Below are 16,270 nucleotides of genomic sequence, written 5' to 3'. Positions count from 1 at the left end.
ATCTTCCACCTTTTGTAGCAATGTCTTGCTTATAATGCTTGTTTAGGTCTTCATAATCGCCTTAGTTGTGATTAGCTGCCACATGACAGAAATGCAAGAAGAGAAAGGTCTCAAGTATGGCTCAAAATGGTTATAGTTTACTTTCCATCAGATATTATTCCTTAAACCCAAATTGTACTTGCTGTTTAGAATTAAACCATAAAGTTCTCTAGAGGCAGTTTAACACACAAAATAAATTATGCAAAGCATTCCATAAGAGAAATGCAGTAAAATCCCCATTACTATACACAAGTAATCTGTATATAACCAGTTCAGATTAAACAAACTGCTTAGTACAAAGGACACCTTGATGCCTGAATTGATAGCAGCTGAAAATAAAGGAAATGTTCTGTAATGAATTAATTTAGTCTGAGGACACTATTTTAAAAGTCAGTATACTACATGACCATTGGTTGTAGCTAAGAAGAAATGAACTCATGGTCTCCTTGAAGCCAAAGGGCAAATGATATTGAAACATGAGAAGACAAAATGAGAATTTCTGAAGCTTGCTTTCTCAAACTATAAGTGCTAATCTAAAATAATTTTGCACATTTCAAATCAGGGAATAAGACATTTTGGCCAATTTAGAAAACAGCAGCTGGATTAGATATTCTTGTTTTTCATAAGTACTTTGGGAAAGATGAGGAACTAGTCTGTACAGAGTTTTCTTCATAAAGTTTTAAGAGTCATAATCATAATAATAATGAAAATTATATTTGGGATTGAATCTTTTCCAAATTTGTCAATGTGTTGGCAAAGGAAGGAGAGTTGTTCTCTTTTGTGAGTATATGCTATTGCTGTAGTTATTTGAAGAAATTACAACCCTTAAAAGTTGTGATTATAATTCCTTAAGAGTGTCTGAATAATATCTCGCCATGAATATGTTGCTTGCAATCAAGAACACTTCTGGGAGCTGCTAGATATGAATGAGGCCTAGTGGGCATCACAGTGGCCGTTTCCACCAGGAAAACACTGGTGGAATGAGATGAGAGTAAACTGTCAGCCACTTCTATCTACCTTATAGGGATAAGCCTATTGTCATCATTTGTCAAGCTCAGCTCTCTCCTACAAAGACATAACTTGTTTTTAACAACTGTTAAAAAGGTCAACTTTCTGCTGAAAGGGTCACATTAAAGTAGCATTGTTAACTTCGCCATCTTTGTCTTCTGAAGTCAGTTTCTATTTTCTGAATCAAATTTCGGCTTAACAGCCAGTATGGTTGGGCTGCTGGACTTACTTTATCTCTTGTGATTTGATAGGTAGCTGCTTAGAATTTGACACATATTTAGATGTATGTGTCCTGTCCACTAAATTTTTCTTGCAGTGCTAGAGTGGATGCTCCTTATTGCATGCGCATTGGCCTCTAGATTTTAATTTTAAAATATATTATTTACTTAAAGGTAAATAGCAAGTATATTTTAGCAAAAACTTGGTTATTAGCAACCAGAAAAAGAGTGCACATGGTTTCATAACACAGATGTGGTAATAACACAAGATATAACTATTCAAATGCTGAATTTCTGACTTAATAGGATACTAAAAGTACTAAAAAATTAACAAAATAGTCCTGTATTAGTTTTCTATTGCTGCTATAACAAATTACCACCAACATAGCTGCTTAACACAACACTAATTTTCTTACAGTTTTGGAGGTCAGAAGTCTGAAATGGGTCTTATGGGACTAAAATCGAGGTGTCTGCAGGGCTGTGTTCCTTCTGGAGGCTCTCAGGGAGGATTCACCCCTTGTCTTTTCCAGCTTCTAGGTACAGCCCACATTCCGTTGCTCGTGGTCGCTTCAGGTGCCGCGCCTCATTCCCACCTCTACTCCCATCATCACATCTCCTCTGACTCTGACTCTCCTGTCTCCCTATAAGGACCTTTGTGATTACACTGGGCTCCGGATAATCTCCCCATCTCAAAATCCTTAATCACATCTGCAAAAGCCCTTTTGTCATGTAAGGCAATATATTCACAGGCTCTGGGCATAGGGGCAGGGAGTGATTATTATCATTATTTATTTATTTATTTATTTAAGTTTTAAAACTTTCTTAAGTTTAATGATGGCATTGTACATTTACATATCAATTGGTACAACTTACATCAAATTTTATAGTTACTCATTTTTGCAAAGACATCATTATGCAAAGATACCTATTCAATAACTGGGAAATCTATACTTTCGGGTTCCTTCGATCATGGTACTTCTGATAAGGATCATCAACATACCAGTTCCACCTCTTCCAGAAAGACGTCGTCATTTTATCTAAGAGTTTACTCTGAGTTTTATTACAGAACATATACTCCCTCAAGCGTTTTTTTCTTGCAGGTGTCTTCTTCCATAAGTTTTTCTTATAACCAGCCTTTCTCCTTATCCAAAGGCCAGAGTGAAGTCGAAGAAACCTATAGACGACAGCTTTCACAGTCTTTCTCTTGCCTTTTAGTGTACTGAAGTATGTTACAGTTCTGACTGGCAGCTTCAGGACACTTGGAAACAAGGGGGCCACTCTATTAAGGATTGTTGCAGTATGCCCACATGTCAGGTTTCTGGCCGATATCAAAAGTCTGGGCGCAGAGGAAACAACTGGTGTCTGAATATGACTAAAATGTCCAGTGGACAGTGCAGAAATAAAAGAGGCATTCTTGGTGCAGTTCCGATAGGCTGAGGGGCCGTAAGATTCCGTAAGCAGCCGTTAGCTGCTCTCATGGCACCGGCAAAAGCAGAGGCAGCCATCTTGCTCTCATCATTATTATTTTATTTTATTTTATTTTATTTTAATTTTATTTTTTTGAGACAGTCTCACTCTGTTGCCCTGGCTAGAGTGCCGTGGCATCGGCCTAGCTCATAGCAACCTCAAGCGATCCTCCTGCCTCAGCCTCCCGAGTAGCTAGGACTATAGGCCTGCTAATTTTTTCTATATATTTTTAGTTGTCCAGCTAATTTCTTTCTATTTTTTTAGTAGAGACAGAGTCTCCCTCTTGCTCAGGCTGGTCTCTGGCTCCTGAGCTCAAGTGATCCTCCTGCCTCGGCCTCCCAGAGTGCTAGGATTACAGGCGTGAGCCACCACGCCAGGCCAGGGGGTGATTATTCTGCCTGCTACAGTTCCTTAAAATAAAAACTTAAAGAAATATTTTCCTTGACTAATGAATTTTAAGTGCTATGAAATTAGCAATGAATATATAAACTAACTTCTAGAATAATTTGCTTTTTAAAAAAAAACTTTTGGGTGCTTTAAAATAATTGCATATTCCAGAACAACCTGAACTTTTTGTCTAACTGAAAAAAGATCCTTTTAACATCCGATGACATACACCTTTCCTCTCTCTCTGATCAGAGCAATTTCTTTCCAGATTTTGTTTTCCTTTAGTTTTTTACTTCCATCTAAGTCATGTAACTTTTCTAAGTTATAGTTTTAAATATATGTCCTGAATCATTTGTTTGCCCTTTAAAAGATAAAAGCCTGGAAACTATTTGTGCTTTGCTTTCTTTTATGATTAGAAGATTTTCTAATTGCATTTAATTAGAGAGAATAGGATGAAACCAATATAAACACAGTAAAGTAATAGCCTCTGAAGAGGAGGTAGGGGAGAGATCACAAACTGCTCTGTGTAGCTAAAATAGATTTCAGTTTTAAAGTTCTGCTAATAAGAGCTTGACAGTTATGACTTTCAATTTCACTAAATAATAAAAAATTAGGTCTGAATGTATTAATAAAGAGAAATATTTTAATCATATACATGAGTTAAAATTGTTTATTGATTCTTATTTCTTGTTTAGTTCTTTAATGACATCAATTAAGTCAGTGAGAAATTTGAGAAGTTACTCTCCATGACAGTGCAGACTTTTTATTTTTTTAAATACCTACTTCTCAGTTATTTTCAGGTTTTAAAATTTATAGAACCAGGATTTATGAGTATAATGCATTTACACGAGGAATAAACATTCGTAGCAGATCTGAATAAATCCTCCTAAATGCCTTTCTAAAAACCAGATTTAAGCTTCTTTTGATATTTTATAAGAATTTTGATATTAGGCTTACAATCAATACAGCTTCTTGGTTGCCTGCATTGTTAATGCTGACCCTCCAAGTTTTGCTAGAACCCTTTTGTTTGAGTACAAACGCTCATACCTCCCTCCATCCTTTTCCCTACCACATTCCCTGCAGTGGGCTAGAAGGGCAAGCTTTGTTTTCTAAGCACTCTGAAAGGAAGTGAACAGGTCTAAGAAGTACAGCTGGAACAGAAAGCTAACAGTGTAAGGAATGTCCCATTAACCAGGACTTCGAAGGTGTGTAGGGGAGTTGAAAATCATAATTCTCTATTTTATTTTATTTTTTTAATGCAGAAATGAAGTTCTTTATCTCACTCAAAAGAATCCAGAGAAGCCTCTTTTCCTTATGATTTTCAGGTCTAATGTGAATGTTTTGGACAACCTTTAGGCTAATACGTGGTTCTCAACCAGGAGTGAATTTGCTCCCTTGGGGACATTTAGGTACGTCTGGAGATATTTTTGGTTGTCACAACTGAGGTGTGTGTGGGGGTCCCATCTAGTGGGTAGATGCCAGGGATGCTGCTAAACGTCCAAAAATGTACAAGCCCTGCAACAAAGAATGATCTGGTCTAGAATGTCAACAGCGTGAAGTTGAAAAATCTTGGGTTAATAGGATGTCATTTAATTTTTGACACTTTCTGTGCTTTGATGTCAGATAAAAGGGCGGCGTTTAAAGTTTTCATTATAAAAGTGTAAGCACTAGAGGGCAGTACCTGCCCAATAGTTGCAACTAATGTTATTTTTGGGGGGTCTTTGAAGGAAAACAGGAACTTGAGATTTAGGTAAGTGGAAGATAAGTGACTGTAGGAGACCCTTAAAAAACTATTTGAATTATTTTAAATCAAAAGCCAGTTTTGCCAGGGCGATGGTGCGAACCTGTTGTCCCAGCTACTCAGGAGGCTCCGTTTGAGCTCAGGAGTTCCAGACCAGCCTGGGCAACACAGCGAGACTCTATCTCTAAAAAAAAAAAAAAAAAAATGGCAGTTTTAACTACTGCTTCTAAAGTCAGTAAAAGCAGAGCAAACAGTTTTTTTTTCTTCTTTCTATAATGATGCCTATGAGCTTTTGCCAGAGAAAGGGCAAAATTCACGCTAGGTTTTTCACATACAGAAACGCTAACGTCATTGCCACTTACACTTCTATTTGCTCTGTCGAGGCAGGTGATGGAAAGTCGCTATTCCTAGGGCATGTGGATCATTGTAATGCTGTGGAAGATGTGTCTGGAACAGGTGAACTTGGAGCAAAGCATCATGAGTGATCCATTAGAATAGTCAGAGTCTGACTCAGCTCTTTGAAACAGATCAATAATACTTAGTTTGTTGCTTGAAGCTATTTACATCAGTTAACTATGCAAGAATGCAATACAATTTTCTGTTTTCTCATAAGGTTCAGTCCAATTTTTAAAAATGAAGCTATTATTTATTTATTTTTAGTATCAGAGATCCAGGCTCAAACCTAAGTTTTTGGATAATTTAATAAACATGGATTCAACCTCCCCCCCCCCAATAGGACAAACATTTGCTAAACTCACATTAAACCCATTCCTTTTTATTTATTATTAAATATTTAAGGTATACAACACAGTATCAAGAATGAACATCCATGGACCTGACACCCAGCTTAAAAATCAAAACATCAACAATCCAGTTGAATTCCCCCTGCACCGTTCTTTAGTTGCTTCCTTCTTCTGCCTCCCATGGGCCATCATTCCCAAGTAAATGAATTTGAGGTTGAACATTCCTTTATGTTTCTTCATACTTTTATTATATACATTAAATATGCACAGTAATATATAATTTCTGCATATTTTAAAGCTTTATATAAATGGCATTGTAAGTGTCCTGTAATTTGTGTTTTCCCTTAAACATATTTGTAAGATTCATACATGTTGATACATGTAGCTCCAGTTATAGTACACCAACATTTTGGGGTATTTGTGTATTTGCTAATGCAAATAATGATGTTATGAACGTTCTCATGTGTAGCTGAGTTTGTGCATGTGTAAGAGTGCTCTAGGGCAGGGGTCTGCAAACCATGGCCCAGCCCATGGACCCTCTACCTGCTTTTTGAATGACCCAGAAGTTAAGGTGGTTTTTAAATTTCTGAATGGTGTTTAAAAATCAAAAGAAGATTAATATTTTGTGACATGTGAAAATTACATACAAATTCAAATTTCTGTGTCCGTAAATAAAATTTTATTGAAACAGCCAAACTCATGCATTAGTATATTATCTAAGGCTGTTTTCAGGCCTACTGAATAGTTGTACAGAGACTGGATGCCTGCAAAGCCTAAATTATTTACTACCTGACCATTTTCAGAAAAAGTTTGCTGATTTCTACTTTAGTGTGTATGTGGAATGGGATTGTTGGGTTGCACATATTCATTTTTTGCTGTCTTATGAATTAGATCTAAGTTTTTAAACAATGCAAAACCCTATAATCTGTTGCATCAGATTGTATATTTTCTAAAACTCTTTTCTTTTCTTTCTTTATTTTTTCTTTAGAGATGGGGTTTTGCTATGTTGCCCAGGCTGGACATGAACTCCTGGGCTCAAGTGATCCCCCTGCCTCAGCCTTCTAAGTAGCTGGGACTACTGGTACCTGCCACTGCGCTCAGCCTTTCTAAAACTCTTATACCTAAAAAGAACTCTCTGAATCTTACACCGTCATTTGGTTTAAGTAATGAGCTTCAAATACATCCTCAATATAGCTTCTTTTCCTATTGTTCTGGTGGGTCCTGATTGTTGTACTGGTAAGGAACACAGATTAGGTTTATCTTTGGAGAGGATGCTGAGAGTGGGGAAAAGACTAGGAAAATGATGGGCTGGTATAATTTTCCAATTTACTTTTGAGGTCTTTTTTAAATATGCAAGAATAACTCATCTAAAAAGCCCAAGTAGTTCAGATTGACTTTATTGGCTGCAGACATTGATTTCAGAAAACTGCCCTCTACTAGGACATAGGAATCTAGGAAGACACGTAGAACGTAGGAAGACAGGAATCTTTGTCTACTTTTGTTTATTCTTGTAAAAATGCCTAGCATGTAGTAGATGCTCAAGGAATATTTATTAGTTAAATGAATATAAAGAACACCATCCGTGTGAAAGCTTGAAGTTTGAAATTTATTGAACTACTTGGATATTTATATCACTTAATACTAAGCAACACTATATTTGGAATTATGTAAGACATTTCCTGTTTTTATGTAGGTATTTTACACAGTAATGACATAGTTTGTGACTTTGCTTTTCATGGTGAATAATAATGATAATGAAAATAGCTAATATTAATACTTAGTAAGTGTTGGACACTGTTCTGGGTTACACGTATAGAGTCATTTAATCCATATAACAACACTATGAAGTAGTACTATTATTATCATTATATTCATTTTTACCGATGAGGAAACTAAACAGAGTTTAAATAACTTGCTCAAGGTCACAGAGGTAGTCAATGGCAGAGCAGAGATTTGGACCTAAACAGTTTGGAAGAATTTTTTTTTTTTTTTTGAGACAGAGTCTTGCTGTGTTGCCCAGGCTAGAGTGAGTGCCGTGGCATCAGCCTAGCTCACAGCAACCTCAAACTCCTGGGCTTAAGCAATCCTACTGCCTCAGCCTCCCGAGTAGCTGGGACTACAGGCATGCGCCACCATGCCTGGCTAATTTTTTGTATATATTTTTAGCTGTCCAGATCATTTCTTTCTATTTTTAGTAGAGATGGGGTCTCGCTCTTGCTGAGGCTGGTCTCGAACTCCTAACCTCAAGCGATCCACCTGCCTCGGCCTCCCAGAGTGCTAGGATTACAGGCGTGAGCCACCGCGCCCGGCAAGTTTGGAAGAATTTTGTTGTCTAAACTTGGAAGGGATCTGTGAAGCCCTCTAGTCCAATCCTCTACGTCAAACTATGGGATAGAAATATAATAGGAGCTGCTTTTGTAATTTAAAATTTTCTAGTAGCCACATTTTAAAAAATAAAAAGAAATAGATGAAATTAATTTTAATGATATATTTTACTTAGTCCAATACTTTATGAAAATACTATCATTTTAACATGTAATCCATATAAAATTATTAACAAGATAGTTTACATTATTTTGTTCATATTAAATCTGTAAAATGCAATATGTATTTTACACATACAGCACATTTGAATTTGTAGAAGGTATATTCTGAGTGATCAAGCCACATGTAGCTAGTGGCTACTGGAATTGAACAGTGTAACTCTAAATTATAGAAGAGGGAATCTAAACCTTGAAAGCACATAATTTGACCAAAGTCATGCAATTAGTTGGGTGATTCACAGGTACATGTAAAAATCTTACAATTTTGGGGGTGGTGGGTGTGGTGATAATACGGTTGATGGCAAATCAGAGTGTCTAAAACTCTGAGCAGTAGATGGGGACCAGGGCAGACCCTTACAAATACAGGGTGATAAGAAAGTCCCCTAGAACTGCTAAGTAGGTCTCAAATGGATTGATTTTAGTGGCCAAGAAGTTATTTGTTCACATTCTAAGTTGACATTCACTTAGTCACTTATTCTTTTGTTCACTAGGCATTTATTGCTGGCTAAATACGGCTAGAGAAGTAAATATGCACAATATACCCTTGTCACACCCCAGGACAATGAAAGGTCCTGGTGTCAATTATATTTGATTATTTCACTAGCCATACTATCCTAGCTCTTTACCAATTAGAGAAACAAATAGTCACCCAGAAGTTCTGGTTTTGTGCAAAAGGATGGGGGCCGTGGGTGTCCAGGCTTGTCACAAAAACTGTATGATCTTGTATCTCAATATGCTTGAATTCTAGTGGGAAAGTAATATTAATATGGAGATTTAGTTTAGCCCAAAGGGCTAAACTCCCAAAGTACAAAATTCATACTTCCAGAAATGCTGAAAGGGAAGAGAAAGAGATCATCATGGATTCTGAGTTAAAATGAAATATCTAGTTCTTTCAAAACCAACTTCATATTAACCCTAGCAGTCAAACTGGTATTATTTGCACATTATGAAAGCAGTAGTTTTTAAATTTATGTTTAATCTATTTTTCCCTTTATGAAAAGGGCCCTTTGAAAAAAGGGCCATAATCCTAATGACAACTATTTTTGTATATTTCCTTCCACATCTTTTAAACACATTTTTAAAAAGTTGTGATCATGGAATATAGTTGTTTATTTTGCTTTTTTCTCTTAAAATTATCTCATAAGCATTTGTTTTAAAGTGTTCATAAATACCATTTAAAATGCCTACGTGTGACAATAGTGTGGTGTGTTATAATATGTTCATAACTCTCCCCCAGGTGTAGGTATTTTATTCCATTTTCCCATGACTGATGAATCAATGATCATCTTTTGTGCACAAACTCTTTTTCATATTTGGAATTTTTTTTCCTTTAGGTCTGATTCCTGGTTGTGGAGCTGCCAGGCTGAAGACCATAATCATTTTTAAGGTTCTTGACATGTTTTGACAAATTGCTTACTGGAAGGGTTGTCCCCATTTGCATTCATACCACATGGTGTGACAGACCCATTTCATGATGTCACCAGCACTGAAGTAGTCACTTGTGAAATTGGGAGACAAAAAATGTTATTTTTGTTTTAATACCAATTCTTTGGTTACCATTAAGTATGAACATTTCCCCATATTTATGGTAATTTCCTATTTTTTTATATTATTATTATTTACTTGGTCCTTTTCTCAAGTTTTGGTGATTAGTTCATGTGAGTTCTTGATGTGTCAAGAAATTAACTGTTTTTTCTAAATAAACACCACTGATAGTTCTTTTAAAATAATATTAAATTATAATATTACCAATTGTAGTGTTGCTTAGTATCAAGTGATGTAAACACCAATTTTCAACATGTAGAGGTATTTTTTTTTTTGGTATGCTGTTTGTGGAAAACATTTAATTTCCGTTCTTTTTAGGCACTCTTTTTGACTGCTTTCCTGTGCTGCCAGTGGGTATGTGCTCAAGTGGTATACACTACTTATATTAAGCAACTGTTTACAAAAAATGAAATTATGAAGATAAATTTTCTGTAAAATGGATATAGAGTATACCAAAGTGTAGTAAAGAATGCTTTTGAAAAAAATGCTTTTGGAAATATTTACTACTTTGGATTATCTGCACCATTAATATTTTCCTACAGTAGTGCCGATAGAGTTAATTGAATGTGAAAAGATTTTTTAAAAATTACTTTATTGAGACGAAATCCACATGTGAAAAGATTTTTAAGTTTTGGGAAGATTTTTATGTTTAAATTATTGTTGATTCCCAGAGCTCAGGACTGATTTTTTAAAAAATTAGTGCTGATTTCTATGGGATGCAAACTTTCTCTAACAGCTGAAAGGAGAGGCTTCTGGGCACTTTTAAATTTCTTCTTTCTTCACAGTTTTAAAAGAGCCCGTTGCCTGCTCTGTCTGTCATTACGGGTATTGGAGTATAGAATAGAAAATGCAAAACAAGACAGCTGTACAGGAGGTTTTTCTTTTTAAAGAAGTTGATAGACAAATGGCACAGGGTTCACTGTTCTCGCCAGCTGAGGGTTTAGCTTACAGAAAGCACTACTTTAGGGGAACAAGTGAGGTAGTGTGGAGGGCCTGAAAGGCTTCATTGACACAACAGCCGGGAAGCTCTTGTACCACATTGCCTGGTATGCAGTGCCCTTCGGAAACCAGCTCTTGAGATTTCTACACCCCCAACATCCCGAAAGCTTAAAAAATTAGAGTTTTGTTTCGGGTTTTTTTTGGCCATTATAGTTGGTTTTCCAAGTTAAATTCCTGGAAAGGTATTTGCTTTTGTTTATTTATTTATTTTTATTGTTTGCCTTTGGGTGTCAATGATTTGCATGGTCACTTGGCTCACTTAGTAGCAACACTGGGGACCTGGGTGGTAGGGCTGAGGCAGTTTCCCTGACAAATCAGTGATATAGCATGAGTGTGTTTGTTTTCTGAACTAAAATCTAATTACTGCTGCAAGAAAGGAGTGTTTGGGTAGGGGAAATGAGGCAAATTTGAAGCTGACAATTTAAATTGTTGGTAGTCTCATAGTTTTCCTGAAGGTTGATCTTGAAAGATTGAAGTCTAAGCTAAGGAATAACTTTCTAGTGGACCAAAATATTAAAAGTTATTAGATGTGTATCAGTGAAGTTGTAGACTCACTTGTAGACTTTGAGAGTCTTTTGCAGGGAAGACACAATCATCTGTGGCATGTTGGTTTGGTATGGAAAGGCCAGGGCCAGGCAACCTCTTCATCTATGGTTTTCTTTCAAGTATTAATAGAGCTTCTATTATGTGTCTGGCCTTGAGAAAGGATGTAGCCTGTGTTCCTGGACTTGGAGGAATTCAGAGTCATAGAGCCATAGACTGTGGAAGATTCTTAGAGGTCATCAATTCTCTCTTTATTCTGCAGGGAGCCCTAAGGCCCAGCAAGGTGACTTGCTCAAGGTTACACAGAAAGTTAATTATAGACTCTTGATGAGAAGCTGGAAGGATCTTTTTACTCCCAGTTCGGTATTTTTCCATTCAACTATTGTTGAAAGTGCCTTGTAGTTGTTACAGAACAATTAAAGACAATATTCAGTTCAGTGTTAAATAGAATAATCAATTGCCATTGCATATGGGGAAAGTTCCTTGTTAACTGGTGTTATCTGGAGGTGTAACAGATTTTGAAGAATGGGAATGGTGTGGACATTACAAAAGAACCAGAAAATCTGGTCTCTGTTCTGTGTTGTCTGGGGACATACATGACAAAATTTATATCCTTCAATTCCAGTGTGAAGCCTTTACACACGCCTTCTGTTGCAGCAGCCCAGGAAGCGCCCCTGCTGAGCTTCCTGCCCATTGCTAGGGAGAGGGACGTATCATGCCGAAAACCAGCCTCTTCCCAGTCAAAACTGAAGCTAGGTGGGAAGTGGAGTCCCAGACAGTCACAGATTTCTGCGCAGGCTTGGAAAGGCCATTACACCTTTGAGGATGAACCTAGATTGCTGGACCCTTGACTCCATGACAGGAGGGGCCTTTATGGAGGTCTGGATGTAAAGAACACAAGTCACCTCTCGTAATGCCTGTATGGCTGCTGGAAGAGTCAATTATGGGCCTTAATGTTTGATCTCATTTCATCTCTATGACATGCAGTTTCCTTTTCTTTTTTACAGAATTGCTGTAACAATCTTAACCATCTGCCACTTAAATAAGAGGAGGTGTGTTACTTTTAATGGAGAGGACACTTGTTCCAACAGGGGGAGGTTATGCATCAGAGAGGCAAGCCTGTGGCAGCTGCTGCTTAGTCTCTTTGGCCTCCCCGGGCATATATTTTGGTCACTGCTCTGCAGTCAAGCTGGGGGCGGGAGGGTGTCCCCAAAGAGCAAACAGCAAATATGAGTGTTAGAGGCCAGAGAGAACAATGCTAGTTCCTGGAATGGAAAGTTAAGTAATATGCAGCATGGCCTGGGGGAGTGGAGAGGGAGGATAAAGCTAAAGAAAGATGCAGCTCCAGATCCCAGAGGCCCTGTAAACCGTGTCAAAGAAGGTGGACTTTAAGGACAACAGGGAATATGGGTATCAGTTTTAAAATTTTATTAGCCAGGTTTAGTGGTGCATGCGTATGGTCTCTGCTACTCGGGTGGCTGAGGCAGGAGGATGGCTTGAACCCAGGAGTTCAAAGTGCTGTGAGTTATGATCCCACCACTGCACTCCAGCCTAAGTGACAGAGTGAAGCTCTGTTTCTAAATGAAAAACAAACAAAAGATTTAAAATTTTTGATCACTCCAATTGCAATGGGAGAGGAGGAAGAGAACAGTGGAATCAGTGAGACTCATTAGTAGAGTGTTGTAGTAGTTGAAGAGAGAGGGGTTGATGGCTTGAACCTGTAGAGGCCAAACCACAAGTAGCAATTTTGGCGCTAAGGGCAAACAACGCAAAATTGACCTTCAAACAACTGTAATTCATGACATAGCTTGCAAATGGGTGTGACTGGTAATGTGCCTTTTGATAGTTTTCAATTTAAATAAATATTCCAGATAACCAGATGCTAGTCCTTTAAAATAATTATGTAGAAAATGAAAATCTGTCCCCTGTAGGTTTTGGTATTCAGGGACAAAGCATAGTCAAATCCTGTGGTTAGGCTGGGTCAGAGGCAGTAGCAGGGAGGGAGGTAATCGTATTTGGGAGCTATTTAGGAAGTAGGATGGACAAGTAAAGCTTTTGAGGGAAAAAGATTTTTCGTTAGTTTTAAGGTTTTGTTTTTTCATATTGAAATAGTAAATGTCACTGTAAAATCTGAACAGTACTAAAGGTATACAATGAAAAGTATGTCTCCTTAACCAGATCAGCCACTGTTAATAGTTCTTGTGTATTCAAGATTTTTTTTGTGCCGTTGTAAGCTTATTTAATATTTCTCTTTTATAAAAATTGGAACATACTATACCCCTGCTCTTCCCTTTACTAATTAATTTACTTAACACTGTATTTGGTAGTCTTGCTACATCTACTTTATTCTTTTTAGAGACTGCGGAATAGGCCATTGTATGAATATGTTATCATTAATTTACTTAAATTGGTTTCCAAACTGATTAACATTGAGACTGTTTTTAATTTTTGATATTTGAATTATATTTTTAAAAATTAGTTTGTTTTTTTTTTTTTTTTGAGACAGAGTCTCACTCTGTTGCTGGGGCTAGAGTGCCGTGACATCACCCTAGCTCACAGCAACCTCAAACTCCTGGGCTCAAGCAATCCTACTGCCTCAGCCTCCCGAGTAGCTGGGATTACAGGCATGTGCCACCATGCCCGGCTAATTTTTTCTATATATATTTTTAGTTGTCCATATAATTTCTTTCTATTTTTAGTAGAGACGAGGGTCTCGCTCTTGCTCAGGCTGGTCTCGAACTCCTGAGCTCAAATGATCCACCCGCCTCGGCCTCCCAGAGTGCTAGGATTACAGGCGTGAGCCACGTGCCCGGCCAAAAATTAGATTTTAAGTAAGGGAAGAGACACAAATTAATGAAAGAAGAATTCTAGGTGGTGAAAAAAGATTTATACATAAACAGGGACCACTAGAATTTTTGTGTCTGAGGAACTACTCTTGACCTGTCTAAGCCACAGGCTGAACATTTTTATGAGGATGGAGGTGGAGATTAGTGGGTATGCATGCCGATCTTTGAGTCTGTGTGGTGAATTTGGATGTGACTTAAGCCTGGACATTTTCTGACAGGGACGGATTGAAGCTGGCCATAGCTACTTCTTTATCAATTAAAGATCTTTCAGGAAAGCAAGCTGCTACAGCTGTGAACATGGACCATACTCTCCTCTGATAAAAATGCCTTCTTGCCCATCCATGGCCGTCACTCTGTTGCATCCTAAATCAACCTGTTATCATAATTGTATCTCTGGACATCCTAGCCATGGTAAGAGACCTGATGTATTTGTGAAGGACAGAAAAGGTTTGCTGGCTTGAGTAGAAAGTTGTGTCAGGGAGGGATGAGAGGTGGGCTGTTTGTTTAAGGCCATCGCCCACTAGTTCCTCCTTTTTGTTTAAACACACGTTGTCCTCTTCTGTACTGATATTGGAAGAATTAGTTTTAGGTCCAGCCATTTACCAGCTGTATTATCTTAGGTAAGATTCAACATCTCCAAGCTTCAGTTTCCCCATCAGTAAAATGGGCATAATAATTGCCAGTTGGCACAAGTGTTGGGAAGATTTATTGGGCCAATGGATGTGAAAGGGCCTGTTTCATTTTACTTCTTCCCAAGGCCTTGACAGAATGGAGTTTGTAAGGCAATGTGTAATCCAACCCAAGACAACAGATACAAGCATGTTCTATTGTTTCCTGAGATGTGACTGCCAAGGTAAGCCTCCCATACCCTCAGCCTGTGTAATACATTGAAACTATTTCTGAATGTCATCATCTTTAGGGGATTCTTACAAGATTTCTTTACATTTGTGTAGCACTTTATGGCTGGCAAAGAGACCTTAGCAACAATTATCTAATTTGAAGCCCCTAGCAAAACTTCTGGGGCAAGTAAGCCATGTTTTAGGCCCACATAACAGATAACATAACTGAGGCTCAGAGAGATTGATATAAAGAAACTGAGGCTCAGAGAAGACACATAAATAATAAACAGCAGAGACTAGGAATAGGTCACTTCTAGACTACTTCATGACTGATGAGGTAAGAGGTAGCCTCCCTAATCTCAATCTGCCAGGGTTTGGAATTCTTGAGTCTGTTTCCTCAATCATATTTTGCATCCTAGTAAATGCATGCTACTTCTAAAATAATTGTTTTTGAAATAATAAATAACATTAGCGAAGTACTTTATAGTTTGCAAAACACCTTAAAATCCATTGGCTCATTTGATTCTTATAATAATTAATTTAATTCTCACCCATGGTGTACGTAGAATAAATATGAGTTATTCCATTTTTCAGATGAGGAAATAGGTTTAGGAATTGAGACCCACCCAATGTCAACCAACCAGCAAGGAGCAGAGCAGAAGCCTGGCCTTTTGGGCAGCCACTTCAATACCTTTTTAAACTTTCACTATTGTTATTATATTTTTATTATACTTTTATGTTTCTGTGTAATTCTTTTTAAAAAAATTCAAATTAGCTCACCTCTTGTAGACATTCACTAAAAAACATTTATTAAGCACCTCTGTAAACTGCTCACCATCTAGTTGGGAGAAAGGTAAATAAATAAATGGTTACAAGGACAAAACATACTTTGCAATTTGGAGACTTAATAAATGTTTTTGGTGACAGGATGATGACAACTTTTACTCCAAAGTCAATAAACCACAATTGATTTTTATAAAATGCAGGAGAAAGAAGCCACACATACCCACACCCATGTGTGTAACCCCTCCTCCACACACCAGTGAAAACCATCCAAATTTTGCATTTCAGTAAGGAACTGGCATTTTCTTGGCATGTTAATCTGTAGGAAATTATAGGCTGTAGTGTTGTAGCATATTATCAGAGAATGTCAAGTAGATTATAGTATTATGTTACTTTAATGTCACTGCCCAGCATTGTTTTGGTCTTTTCCTTACTAACAGATACATTCACTAGATCTTATTTCAACATCATGTAAAAAAAGAGAGACTTTGTAATAATTTCCTTCATAAACAGCACATTTCTTGTTTGATAATAAAGACTTTGGTTACTCCTGTCCTCTTGCTGTGAAT

General features: G+C 37.4%; 1 protein-coding gene across 1 annotated transcript; it reads right to left on the bottom strand.

Moving 5' to 3' along the window:
• Positions 1-2,210: 2,210 nt before the first annotated feature.
• LOC123633934 (39S ribosomal protein L35, mitochondrial-like) lies at positions 2,211-2,770 on the bottom strand. The gene is given in 2 exon segments (XM_045544979.1): positions 2,211-2,710; positions 2,713-2,770. Coding segments are annotated over 2 exon segments (558 nt in total).
• Between the last annotated feature and the right edge of the window lie 13,500 nt (positions 2,771-16,270).

The sequence above is a fragment of the Lemur catta genome, chromosome 3 (assembly GCF_020740605.2).
Source record: "Lemur catta isolate mLemCat1 chromosome 3, mLemCat1.pri, whole genome shotgun sequence".
In the NCBI taxonomy this organism is placed as follows: domain Eukaryota; kingdom Metazoa; phylum Chordata; class Mammalia; order Primates; family Lemuridae; genus Lemur; species Lemur catta.
This window is presented reverse-complemented; position numbering and strand designations above follow the sequence as displayed.